The sequence below is a fragment of the Protomyctophum bolini genome (genome assembly GCF_963924005.1).
Source record: "Protomyctophum bolini genome assembly, chromosome: 2".
In the NCBI taxonomy this organism is placed as follows: Eukaryota; Metazoa; Chordata; class Actinopteri; order Myctophiformes; family Myctophidae; genus Protomyctophum; species Protomyctophum bolini.
In genome coordinates, this window is record NC_137863.1 from 292,932 (window position 1) to 307,500 (window position 14,569).

The 14,569-nt window shown below is 40.1% G+C and overlaps 2 protein-coding genes across 4 annotated transcripts in view; one reads left to right on the plus strand and one right to left on the minus strand.

Moving 5' to 3' along the window:
* LOC308331700 (dynactin subunit 1-like) overlaps positions 1-8,496 on the minus strand; it is a 61,924-nt gene extending 53,428 nt beyond the window's left edge. For both annotated transcript variants that reach the window (XM_080787192.1, XM_080787191.1), the window contains exons 1-2: positions 8,357-8,496; positions 2,236-2,289 (exon numbers count right to left, since the gene is read on the minus strand). In XM_080787192.1, the coding sequence (XP_080643318.1) occupies positions 2,236-2,265 (30 nt within the window). In that variant the 5' untranslated portion in view covers positions 2,266-2,289; positions 8,357-8,496. The remainder of the gene's footprint in view (positions 1-2,235; positions 2,290-8,356) is intronic.
* Positions 8,497-10,196: 1,700 nt separating this feature from the next.
* The window catches only part of tdrd7b (tudor domain containing 7 b), a 32,504-nt gene continuing 28,131 nt past the window's right edge, over positions 10,197-14,569 (plus strand). For both annotated transcript variants that reach the window (XM_080781248.1, XM_080781249.1), the window contains exons 1-2: positions 10,197-10,404; positions 13,421-13,636. In XM_080781248.1, the coding sequence (XP_080637374.1) occupies positions 13,421-13,636 (216 nt within the window). In that variant the 5' untranslated portion in view covers positions 10,197-10,404. The remainder of the gene's footprint in view (positions 10,405-13,420; positions 13,637-14,569) is intronic.

A 14,569-nucleotide genomic window follows, 5' to 3' on the forward strand; every position in this document is an offset into this window, starting at 1 on the left:
GGTCTTTTATTTAACAATTAAACAGCGCCTGAAACAGGCTTTACCTCTCCATCAAATAAAAATATATATAATCCAAACTCCTCTGTCAATTGTAAACGAACGGTAACATGAATGAACTCTTCAAGACACTTGTCAGAAATAAAATCAACCACGGTTGATTTGATTGATCATAAAGTTAATAATAAATAATAAAAAGAGTGTGTGTATGGGAAAATATATATAAACTTCACAGATTATAGATCACTTGGAATTATAACAATCTGTTGAGTATTGCCTGAATAATGCCACTAGTGAAATCCCAACTTTTATCAAAAGCATAATTAAAAGAAAAAACACAGGCAAATAGTATAGGCTACCTAATTACAATAATACGATCAGGTGCAATTAAATGCCAAAGAGAAAAGGTGTTTTGGTCTGGGTCTGTAGGAGCTGCTCTGCTGCATGGGAGTTCACAGTGATGGAACAGGTCAGTCTTCAGACAAGAAAAAAAAAAGATAATCGCTGGCAACGGCAAAATCAATTCTCTGCATCGCCAAAATAAATCTATAGGCCTAGTTTCATTCGTGCCATTATACTCTCAGCCAATATGCACAATGCAGCGCATGAGATTGCAGATCTTTGAATTTTCCATGTGAATCCCAGCAGGTCCTCACAAGTATAATGTACGCCGCCAGGCTCCACAAGGTTCTCAGCGCAATGGCGCATCGATAAAAGTTGGGATTTTATAGTGGCATTATTCAGGCAATACTCAACAGATTGTTATAATTCCAAGTGATCTATAATCTGTGAAGTTTATATTTTCATTTGGGTGTAAGTAATGTTTTTATATGACTTATCAAACATGGTAGCCTATATTTAATGTCCACTGAGCTGTGGTGCGCTTGCCTACACTCTCAATTAGGGATTTTCCCAGCGGTCATTTTCACTTGTGTAGCCTACAACCTTTATTCAAATAGGGTATTTTAAAATGCAACCACACTTTCGATTTATTTTTCCTGGCTCCTGGGACTGCAGCTGCACTTGTTCAGTTGACTTCCTTGTTGTTAACACGGGGAAAGAGGAGGCGTTGCGAGGTGCTGCGAGGCGCAAGCATGGCTCGCGGACCAAATGGGGCCGTCTCGCGGAACAAAAGCGTCCGCTTTTTTTTTAATGACTATTCGATTCAAAAATCGATTCCTGTGCGTATCGATTGAACGTCGATTAATCGATTTTTTTGGGTCAGCCCTAACTTGGTTGCATGCTGGAGATCTACAAGCTCACAGCGCGTCGCGCTGCAACACGCTGTGGGCTTGTAGATCTGCTATTTTCAGCAAGTGTAAAAACAGTCAATGCCGGCCAAAATACATTTTTGTCGACTAAAGCAACTGTAGATTTAGTCTACAGTAAACTGCACTGTTTATATATAGTTAAGGGAAGCAATAAGACAACGACCTCTGCATCCACTACTGTAAACTACAGTAAACTGTACTGTTTTGTATTCTAGTTTATTTAGCTAGCTTTAGTTATAATAATCATTTCTTCTTCCGTTTTCTACATGAATATAACCACATTATGACCATATAAAATGAAATGGGAGTTAAATGCTGCAATTTGTAAAAAAATGCCCAAATAATATGACTCCTAACGTGGTTGAAGTGGGACTCATTTCTAAAAGACCATCCCTGCATCCTGGGACTCATTTCTAAAAGACCATCCCTGCATCCTGGGACTCATTTCTAAAAGACCATCCCTGCATCCTGGGACTCATCTCTAAAAGACCATCCCTGCATCCTGGGACTCATCTCTAAAAGACCATCCCTGCATCCTGGGACTCATTTCTAAAAGACCATCCCTGCATCCTGGGACTCATCTCTAAAGGACCATCCCTGCATCCTGGGACTCATCTCTAAAGGACCATCCCTGCATCCTGGGACTAATTTCTAAAAGACCATCCCTGCATCCTGGGACTCATTTCTAAAAGACCATCCCTGCATCCTGAGACTCATTTCTAAAAGACCATCCCTGCATCCTGAGACTCATCTCTAAAAGACCATCCCTGCATCCTGGGACTCATCTCTAAAAGACCATCCCTGCATCCTGGGACTCATCTCTAAAAGACCATCCCTGCATCCTGGGACTCATTTCTAAAAGACCATCCCTGCATCCTGGGACTCATTTCTAAAAGACCATCCCTGCATCCTGGGACTCATCTCTAAAAGACCATCCCTGCATAAATACAATCAATCAGCAGCTTACCTTTGCAGGCTTACCGCCATCCCCACTCATCTTGTGGACCACAGGGCTGATCAGCTGAGGAGAGAGAGAGAGGGGTAGAGAGACTATCAATAAACACAGGGCTGATCAGCTGAGGAGAGAGAGAGAGGGGTAGAGAGACTATCAATAAACACAGGGCTGATCAGCTGAGGAGAGAGAGACAGAGAGGGGTAGAGAGACAATCAATAAACACATTAAAGAGACATACAGGGACTCACATTAAGACAAGAAAAAATGCATAATTTGTTGAAAAAGTGTAAATTCTCCCTCATTGGTTGAACGAGTTAACTTCCCATTATCTACTCCTGAAGAGATTGTACACAATATTAATATTAATGTACGGAGGAATCCAGAAACATCATAATTATCGGAAAATGTGCCTTTATTCCTATTTATGTGTTGTATATTATATATTAGTTTCCTGGATGTATTAGTATGTTGTGTTGTATATATTGTATTAGTTTCCTGGATGTATTAGTATGTTGTGTTGTATATATTATATTGTATTAGTTTCCTGGATGTATTAGTATGTTGTGTAATCTGACATGAAGTGTAATTTAGTTTCTGCCTCTTGGCCAGTTGTGTAGATCTACAAGCTCATAGCGCGCCACTACGAGCTTGTAGGTCTGCTATTTTTGAAAAATCGACTGTACAGTAGATGTAGAAGACATTTTTAGAATCTGATCTCAGGTCAGAATGGGTTAATAAACAAGCCGTCTCATACAGAGCAGCTCATTGAGGGCTGCGTGGAGCATGACTACTGAACTCCCCTCAAGCAGCCACGGCTACATGGCTGTGTTGAGGGCCAGAGGCTACATGGGACATTATCACACAGACACATTAGACATGCCGTTAGTCCAAAAGGGCACAATAAAGCTACCTTCCACTCCCTGATAGAAGCAATAATACAGGACTTAAAGGAGAATTCCATACTAAAAGGCTTTCTTACCTTTCTTTGTAGTCGTTACGTCCCCATCAAAGAGGTCCAGGTGTTATTTTGTGCAAAAGCTCCTTATTGGCTATTTCCCCTACCATAAGCCCTAAATGAATTGCATTGAATTGAATGGGGCTATGGGGTGTTGTGCTAATTCGCTTATTTCCATCGCTCAAAATTATAATTTTTTGTATATATCCTCTCTTCATAATGTAAATAATAACCCAAGCGGCACACTTTACTACTTATTTCGATGGAAATAAGCGAATTAGCACAACACCCCATACATCCCATTCAATTAAATGCAATTCATTTAGGGCTTATGGTAGGGGAAATAGCCAATAAGGAGCTTTTGCACAAAATAACACCTGGACCTCTTTGATGGGGACGTAACAACTACAAAGAAAGGTAAGAAAGCCTTTTAGTATGGAATTCTCCTTTAAGACTTTATTGGCAATACTTCTTCAAGCTGAATTCAAACGGTGCTAATTCTGCAGGAAGCATGTGAAATTAACCTCTTGGAAAAAGCAGCGAAAGCTCGTCTATTCTAGAATTATAAATGGAAAGGAAGGAATATTACATTCTATTTGTTTTGTATTTCTAAAACATCGTTTAGGGTTAGCTGAAGATTCATGACATCTTCTCTCTTCATCAGAGTTCCAAAGCCTCGGTGAGTCTGTCGTGAATATCTATTCACTTTTAAACACTGGCATCCAAATAAGCATAAGCATATGAAATGAAATATTATTGTGTTGTCCAGTTTACTCACCCGAGGGGTGTAGGAGTGTCTTCTGTTTAATGCCATTGTGGCCAATTCAGTTCAGATAAAACTACTTCCTAAAATACAATTCAGTTTAGCTAAACTATAAGTCTTTTCTCGACACCAATCTCTGCTTCTGAGAGAAGAGAAAATAATTCACCCCAAAAACAGGGAGGATCTTAAAGATGCATCACATCTATGTAACAAAGGATGCTTCAAAAGGGAAGCCTCGCCATGAAACTTATTTATTCTTGTCCAAACTGTATGACGGTGTTGTATATTCAGTCTTTTCTTAGTCTTAAAAGTTATATTACATTGCATTTTAACTTATAAAAATATTGTTTGCTCTTTACATTTCATTTATATGTCTTAACGTAGTGGCAGGACTAAGACACAGGACGTTATGGTTTCTGAGGAGCGCTGGTCTGTAGAGCTCAGTGGAATGACTGCTGTGAAGCTACAGTCTCACATTGAGGAGTCTATGGAGTAGAATGCTGCTGTGTATAGACGCTACAGTCTCACATTGAGGAGTCTATGGAGAGTAGAATGCTGCTGTGTATAGAAGCTACAGTCTCACATTGAGGAGTCTATGGAGAGTAGAATGCTGCTGTGTATAGAAGCTACAGTCTCACATTGAGGAGTCTATGGAGAGTAGAATGCTGCTGTGTATAGAAGCTACAGTCTCACATTGAGGAGTCTATGGAGTAGAATGCTGCTGTGTATAGAAGCTACAGTCTGACATTGAGTAGTCTATGGAGAGTAGAATGCTGCTGTGAAGCTACAGTCTCACATTGAGGAGTCTATGGAGTAGAATGCTGCTGTGTATAGAAGCTACAATCTCACATTGAGGAGTCTATGGAGAGTAGAATGCTGCTGTGTATAGATATAGAACATACATGGGCAACTGGCGGCCCAGGGGCCACATGCGGCCCCCACCATCACTTAATGCGGCCCTCAGGTTAATATCGCAATATTATTATTATTAAATAAATTATTATTATTGATTTCAGCTAATTACTAGTATTAAAATGTTTGTTGTTGTCTTTTTTATGCCCAATGTATTTGTATTTAGTTAATAAAGTTAAGATAACTATAACTAAATGCATTTGAAAATAAATACAAATGTTACTTTTCAGGATTCCAATTCAAAAATAGCAACAAAAAAATAATCAGGATTTCAATTCAAATATAGCAAAAATAGCCGATCTACAAGTTCAAAACACTCGTTTTGAACTTGTAGATCGGCTGTTTCTGCTATGACATGCATGCTATGTGGCCCTCTGGAGTGGGTATGGAAATATAATGGCCCTGTCTATCGTCAAAGTTGCCCACCCCTCCACCCCTGGTATAGAACCTATAGTCTCACAATGTAACAGCTTACAGCTCACCCCACAAGGTAAACACAATCATTTATATAGCAGTAAACCATGTCCAATGTAACAGCTCACCCCACAAGGTAAACACAATCATTTATATAGCAGTAAACCATGTCCAATGTAACAGCTCACCCCACAAGGTAAACACAATCATTTATATAGCAGTAAACCATGTCCAATGTAACAGCTCACCCTACAAGGTAAACACAATCATTTATATTAAACCATGTCCAATGTAACAGCTCACCCCACAAGGTAAACACAATCATTTATATTAAACCATGTCCAATGTAACAGCTCACCCCACAAGGTAAACACAATCATTTATATTAAACCATGTCCAATGTAACAGCTCACCCCACAAGGTAAACACAATCATTTATATTAAACCATGTCCAATGTAACAGCTCACCCCACAAGGTAAACACAATCATTTATATTAAACCATGTCCAATGTAACAGCTCACCCTACAAGGTAAACACAATCATTTATATAGCAGTAAACCATGTCCAATGTAACAGCTCACCCTACAAGGTAAACACAATCATTTATATTAAACCATGTCCAATGTAACAGCTCACCCCACAAGGTAAACACAATCATTTATATTAAACCATGTCCAATGTAACAGCTCACCCCACAAGGTAAACACAATCATTTATATTAAACCACGTCCAATGTAACAGCTCACCCTACAAGGTAAACACAATCATTTATATTAAACCATGTCCAATGTAACAGCTCACCCCACAAGGTAAACACAATCATTTATATAGCAGTAAACCATGTCCAATGTAACAGCTCACCCTACAAGGTAAACACAATCATTTATATTAAACCATGTCCAATGTAACAGCTCACCCTACAAGGTAAACACAATCATTTATATAGCAGTAAACCATGTCCAATGTAACAGCTCACCCCACAAGGTAAACACAATCATTTATATTAAACCATGTCCAATGTAACAGCTCACCCCACAAGGTAAACACAATCATTTATATTAAACCATGTCCAATGTAACAGCTCACCCCACAAGGTAAACACAATCATTTATATAGCAGTAAACCATGTCCAATGTAACAGCTCACCCTACAAGGTAAACACAATCATTTATATTAAACCATGTCCAATGTAACAGCTCACCCCACAAGGTAAACACAATCATTTATATTAAACCATGTCCAATGTAACAGCTCACCCTACAAGGTAAACACAATCATTTATATAGCAGTAAACCATGTCCAATGTAACAGCTCACCCCACAAGGTAAACACAATCATTTATATAGCAGTAAACCATGTCCAATGTAACAGCTCACCCTACAAGGTAAACACAATCATTTATATAGCAGTAAACCATGTCCAATGTAACAGCTCACCCCACAAGGTAAACACAATCATTTATATAGCAGTAAACCATGTCCAATGTAACAGCTCACCCTACAAGGTAAACACAATCATTTATATTAAACCATGTCCAATGTAACAGCTCACCCCACAAGGTAAACACAATCATTTATATAGCAGTAAACCATGTCCAATGTAACAACTCACCCCACAAGGTAAACACAATCATTTATATAGCAGTAAACCATGTCCAATGTAACAGCTCACCCTACAAGGTAAACACAATCATTTATATAGCAGTAAACCATGTCCAATGTAACAGCTCACCCCACAAGGTAAACACAATCATTTATATAGCAGTAAACCATGTCCAATGTAACAGCTCACCCCACAAGGTAAACACAATCATTTATATTAAACCATGTCCAATGTAACAGCTCACCCCACAAGGTAAACACAATCATTTATATTAAACCATGTCCAATGTAACAGCTCACCCCACAAGGTAAACACAATCATTTATATTAAACCATGTCCAATGTAACAGCTCACCCCACAAGGTAAACACAATCATTTATATTAAACCATGTCCAATGTATAACCTTGAGCCAAGTTAAAACACTCCACTATATACACTTGTACACCCCCCCCATCTGATATTATGTTGTTCCAGGGACCCCCCATCTGATATTATGTTGTTCCAGGGACCCCCCATCTGATATTATGTTGTGCCAGGGACCCCCCATCTGATATTATGTTGTTCCAGGGACCCCCATCTGATATTATGTTGTTCCAGGGACCCCCCATCTGATATTATGTTGTTCCAGGGACCCCCCATCTGATATTATGTTGTTCCAGGGACCCCCCATCTGATATTATGTTGTGCCAGGGACCCCCCATCTGATATTATGTTGATCCAGGGACCCCCCATCTGATACTATGTTGTTCCAGGGACCCCCCATCTGATATTATGTTGTTCCAGGGACCCCTCATCTGATACTATGTTGTTCCAGGGACCCCCCATCTGATATTATGTTGTTCCAGGGACCCCCCATCTGATACGATGTTGTTCCAGGGACCCCCCATCTGATACTATGTTGTTCCAGGGACCCCCCATCTGATACTATGTTGTTCCAGGGACCCCCCATCTGATACTATGTTGTTCCAGGGACCCCCCATCTGATACTATGTTGTTCCAGGGACCCCCCATCTCATACTATGTTGTTCCAGGGACCCCCAGAAGCAAAGATTTGAGTTAAAAACGTTTTGATGAATTGAACAATGGGGACCCTGTTGTAAACAAGTGTAATGCTTAACTGGGTCGTCCACTCACAGTTAACAGTCTTTGTATTGAGTTTATGCAAATGTACTGTAATTCTGCAAACTGTTAATAAATATTTCAATCAATCAATCCCTCTCAAAGATTTGCGCCACATCTTCAAGATTTGTCAAAAATAGCAGAGCTACAAGCTCACAGCGCGGCACTCGGAGCTTGTAGCTCTGCTATTTTCCAATAGCTAAAGTATAACATGATGCTAAATAAAACACTGAAGCGCTTCCCGTCCTGAATGTTAATGAGCAGGATAATAACTGCTGCTAAATGATAACACATTATAGCAGAGTTTATATCTGAGACGAGTTGTTTCAATGTTTAAATAACAGTAACATTGTTCTTAATCTTACCGACAGACAGAGTGAAGTTTGTAGGAGAGTACGAATGCTTCCCGGTTGATCTGGAAGCTTAAAGTAAAGTTTAATCTTTAAAGTCTCCGATTAAACTTAAACCTCACACGGAGGACAATAACAACGGAGTTCAACGAACCACTTCCGTGTTCGACTCAACTTCCGGTCCAGTGCGGTGCTCCCCTTATTTGGGTCCGTGTTGGAACTATGAGCAGCTAGACTTATTTGGTGCCGTTTCCCAAAGCAAGTGTCAAAATCTCTGTTTACAGACCAAAGTATAAAGCCTAAACTCCTGAAGTATATAGCTTAGTACCGCCCACCCCTTTCCCCCTCACTATATATGTTTATTTTCCCCTTTTTACCTCCTTTATGATGAATTCCTGTTCTGTTCTTTGACTATATAGAATAATAGAAGTGTCTATTTGTACGTCTCTAAATGTTTTGATGAATTTAACAAGGTGGACCCTGTTGTAAACAAGTGTAATGCTTAATTGGGTCGTCCACTCACAGTTAACAGTCTTTGTATTGAGTTTGTGCTTGAAATGTACTGTAATTCTGCAAACTGTTAATAAATATTTAAATCATTGGAAGACCTGCTCTTTGCTCTACCTCCTGAGCCACAGTCGCCCCTATGTAATAACATAATAACATAATAACAATAATAACATAATAACAATAATAACATAATAACAAAATAACATAATAACAAAATAACATAATAACAATAACATAATAAAATAATAACATAATAAAACTAGTATAACTCATGACAGAAATGCAGACGCAACACTTGTCTCACATTCAACAATATATACATTAACACAACTACTTATTTTATACACAAAGGTTCACATGCAGAACACACTGAACTGTTCATAAATACATATTGGGACTTGTTAAGTGTGTCTGTCTATGCTATAGACTATAACTAACTATAACTAAATAACTATGCTTTGTCTTTAGCTTTTAGCTTTTATATTTTAATTTAATATTATATTAAAATATAAATATACACATATATATATATACATACATACATACATACATATATATATATATATATATATATATATATATATAGGGAGCCTAATATGAAAAGTATACTTAAACCAGGCTAATCATCTTTTGACTGGGTCTATAGTGACCTCTAGTGGCCAACTTTGAAACACAGTGTTTGACACCGCACATCAATGCGGGGGTCCGGGGACCACCAGGGTCCTCCTTACAGGGCTTTATACCAGGCTCAGAGGGTACAGATAGAACCAAATGGACCCTTTGGTTTAATTATATTGCATTTATTTCAAAATGTTTAAAAAAAAAGATAAAAGGGAAAATTGTCTGAAGAAATGTAACCTAATGTAGGCATTATATATATCCTATAGTTTGTGTACATGATTTTGAATGTGCTTGAACTTTTTACATAATTATTACATATTTACATTAAGATACCGGTAGCTATATATATTTCTATATTTCTCCTAAGCCTGTCATTATGGGGTATACATTTGTTCAAATAATTTAAACTTTACATTATAGGTTAGACTGCAGACCATTTTACCAATATTTCTTTTTTAGTTCCCACTTCTCCTGCATCCTGAGTTTGCGTCAACAACAACAACAACCAGCACAATATAGCGAATGTAAAGTTTAAAGAGAGAGCCACTCCTATAGTCCTATAAACTATATGTGCATAATGTCGCAGCGCCTGCGCCTCATAATTAGCCAGGGACCAATGAGGAAGAGGCGGATGGGACGCCCGGCCGGCCACACAGTACAGTGAGGCTGGGAGTCTATAGAGTCTGGGACCGAGGCTACCGGGACCGATCAATAGAAACCGGGACCGAATCAATAGAAACCGGGACCCATCGACGCTACCGGCCGGCTTGCTGACAGCAGCAGGCGACAGGCGACACGGAGCAGCGACAGGACAGGAGTCACTGAGGACGGAGTCACTGGGACGGGACAGGACGGGACGGTCCTGTAGGCTACTGGGGCTCTGCTCTGCTCACTACTGCTACTAGAAGAAGTGACAAAACAACCGTACCAAGGTAGCTTTAACGCGTATTTTTTATTCTATTTGATTCTAAAGTCTTTATTTTGTCCATCGTTGAAGTTTCTTTCTTATTTGATTATAGCTGTTTGTCTGTCTGTGTCTGGATAATGTCCCGCTGGGCTGCAGTACGGAAACCTGTTGACTTTAGGGTTAGGCTGTCTCTGTGTCTGTGTCTCTGTGTCTCTGTCTGTGTCTCTGTGTCTCCGTCTGTGTCTCTGTGTCTGTGTCTCTGTGTCTGTCTGTGTCTCTGTCTGTGTCTGTGTCTCTGTGGGATAATGTTCCGTCGCGTCGCTGCTGACAGCAGTACGGAACTAAAACGGTTGACTTCATAATAGACGCACGTCTCTCCCATTCTGCCCTAATGGGAGCCACGAGCGTCGCTTTATTGAAGTCAACTAAACATAAACAAAGTGTATTTTATTTGTTAACATTCTTCGCATTAAGGAGGACAACTTTATTCAAACTCTCTCTGAGTCCGAAGACTAGACAAGACTAGACAGGCACGGCACGGATCAGATGATCACATGGAGGCAGTATAGACTCAGACAGGCACGGCACGGAACGGAATAGTCTCTATCCGGGATAGAGATCGCATGAAGGCTGTGGAATGGTGTGGCACTGTGACGCATTACGTCACTACTATATGAGAGAGAGAGAGAGAGAGAGAGAGAGAGAGAGAGAGAGAGAGAGAGAGAGAGAGAGAGAGAGAGAGAGAGAGAGAGAGAGAGAGAGAGAGAGAGAGAGAGAGAGAGAGAGAGAGAGAGAGAGAGAGAGAGAGAGAGAGAGGGGTGTGCAACAAGTGGACTGATATGGTTGACTGGATTTGAATTGTCCTTAAAGAGCTTTAGTGTGCAAAAACTATTCTAGTGTAGATTCTAGTCTCTATTAAACTATAGTGACATGATTCTATAGTCTACCGGTAGATTCTAGTCTCCTGGGTTGTCTCTCTGCTGACCATAGAATAGAATAAAGAATATGATTCATGAATAAAAACTACAGTATAGATTCTATAGTCTCCTGGGTTGTCACTCACCAGTAGTGCTTATACAAGAGTTGAAGTTGAAGTTCATACTTTTTCTTTCATTTCTTCAGAAGGGAAACCTAAATGTGTGTGATTAAATGTTTCATTTCTTTAGAAGGTAAAGGTTGTGTGTGATTAAATGTTTCATTTCTTTAGAAGGTAAAGGTTGTGTGTGATTAAATGTTTCATTTCTTTAGAAGGTAAAGGTTGTGTGTGATTAAATGTTTCATTTATTTAGAAGATAACGGTTATGTGTGATTAAATGTTTCATTTCTCTAGAAGGTAAAGGTTATGTGTGATTAAATGTTTCATTTCTTTAGAAGGTAAAGGTTATGTGTGATTAAATGTTTCATTTCTCTAGAAGGTAAAGGTTATGTGTGATTAAATGTTTCATTTCTTTAGAAGGTAAAGGTTATGTGTGATTAAATGTTTCATTTCTTTAGAAGGTAAAGGTTGTGTGTGATTAAATGTTTCATTTATTTAGAAGGTAAAGGTTGTGTGTGATTAAATGTGATGTGATGCTACACTATACTGTGATAGAATGTGACAATTATGTTCTATGCTGTGATAGAATGTGACAACAGATAATATGTTCTATACTGTGATAGAATGTGACAACAGATAATATGTTCTATGCTGTGATAGAATGTGACAACAGATAATATGTTCTATACTGTGATAGAATGTGACAACAGATAATATGTTCTATACTGTGATAGAATGTGACAACAGATAATATGTTCTATACTGTGATAGAATGTGACAACAGATAATATGTTCTATACTGTGATAGAATGTGACAACAGATAATATGTTCTATACTGTGATAGAATGTGACAACAGATAATATGTTCTATACTGTGATAGAATGTGACAACAGATAATATGTTCTATACTGTGATAGAATGTGACAACAGATAATATGTTCTATACTGTGATAGAATGTGACAACAGATAATATGTTCTATACTGTGATAGAATGTGACAACAGATAATATGTTCTATACTGTGATAGAATGTGACAACAGATAATATGTTCTATACTGCGATAGAATGTGACTGCCAGACAAGCAAGCAGTGGGTCTCACAGGTATAATTCCAATCCACCTGCAGCACAGCACAGCACAGCACAGCACAGCACAGCACAGCACAGCACAGCACAGCACAGCACAGTACAGTACAGTACAGTACAGTACAGTACAGGCCTAATGTGAACATAATTATGCAAACGCTGTAGATCCTGTTGAAATGTGTGCAATTATTAAAATACTACATAAAATAACAGAGTATAATTATATTTCTACAATACAGTATAATGTCGTATTTGACAGACATATGTTTATGTAAGTAAGAACTAAATGTCCTCTATAGACGATAATAGATGGCAGTTTTTAGCTTTGGTTGCGCATGCCTATAGAATAACAGATCTACAAGCTCACAGCGCATTGCGCTGCAGCGCATTGTGAGCATGTAGATCAGCTATTATCAGCGTGTGACAACGGTGTGCAAAACCAAGTATAGCGTGAGTATACCCGTCTGTCTGTCTGTCTGTCTGTCTGTCTGTCTGTCTGTCTGTCTGTCAACACCATCAGGCAAATGATTTGCCTTGATGCCTGACATCATCACCTGGTACCTTGAGGCCTGACATCCACCTGGTACCTTGAGGCCTGACATCATCACCTGGTACCTTGAGGCCTGACATCCACCTGGTACCTTGAGGCCTGACATCCACCTGGTACCTTGAGGCCTGACATCCACCTGGTACCTTGAGGCCTGACATCATCACCTGGTACCTTGAGGCCTGACATCCACCTGGTACCTTGAGGCCTGACATCCACCTGGTACCTTGAGGCCTGACATCCACCTGGTACCTTGAGGCCTGACATCATCACCTAACCTCAACATAAGGCTTTGAGATGTGCACACAATCTGCTCTGTGAAATATCACCGTGTGATCATTTCTTGCTTTTTTCTGCGTGTTCATCTTCAGATGGCTGACGTGGAGGTGGTGAAGCGCATGCTGGGGGCAGTCCTCCAGGCCAACAGGGGGCAGCAGGGCGGAGTGTCCCTGGGTCGTCTGCAGGCCGAGTACAAGGAGCTTACCGGGGAGAACATCCCTCACAGCCAGCTGGGTCACACCCAGCTGGACTCCCTATTGGCCAGCATGCCTACAGTGGTGAAGGCAGAGAGGGGTCGCTCTGGAGAGGTAAGAACTACACCCCTAATATACATATACATATATATATACATATACATATATATATATATATATATATACACTCCCTAATGGCCAGCATGCCCAGTGTGGTGCGAGCGGACCTGGTCGGTGTGGAGAGGTGAGAACTACATTAGCCTGCAGGGACACCGAGGCTAGTAATAACTAGATAAGATCTAAAATGACACAGATGCTGTTTTAGGACTCGATAGGATCTGCCACTTCTTCCCTCTGAATGTGAGACCCTAACCCAGGATGGAATCATTTAGACCTGAGACCAGATTCTACTAAATGTCTTCTAAATCATGACGGTTTTCTCTGTGTCCGCGTGGTGCTCAAACTATTTAATGTCAAGGGCCCCCAGAATTAAACTCCCACCGTACCTTCGACAGGCAGCCTCTGTAGTTTAACAAACTCCCACTGTACCTTCGACAGGCAGCCTCTGTAGTTTAACAAACTCCCACCGTACCTTCGACAGGCAGCCTCTGTAGTTTAACAAACTCCCACTGTACCTTCGACAGGCAGCCTCTGTAGTTTAACAAACTCCCACCGTACCTTCGACAGGCAGCCTCTGTAGTTTAACAAACTCCCACTGTACCTTCGACAGGCAGCCTCTGTAGTTTAACAAACTCCCACCGTACCTTCGACAGGCAGCCTCTGTAGTTTAACAAACTCCCACCGTACCTTCGACAGGCAGCCTCTGTAGTTTAACAAACTCCCACCGTACCTTCGACAGGCAGCCTCTGTAGTTTAACAAACTCCCACTGTACCTTCGACAGGCAGCCTCTGTAGTTTAACAAACTCCCACTGTACCTTCGACAGGCAGCCTCTGTAGTTTAACAAACTCCCACTGTACCTTCGACAGGCAGCCTCTGTAGTTTAACAAACTCCCACTGTACCTTCGACAGGCAGCCTCTGTAGTTT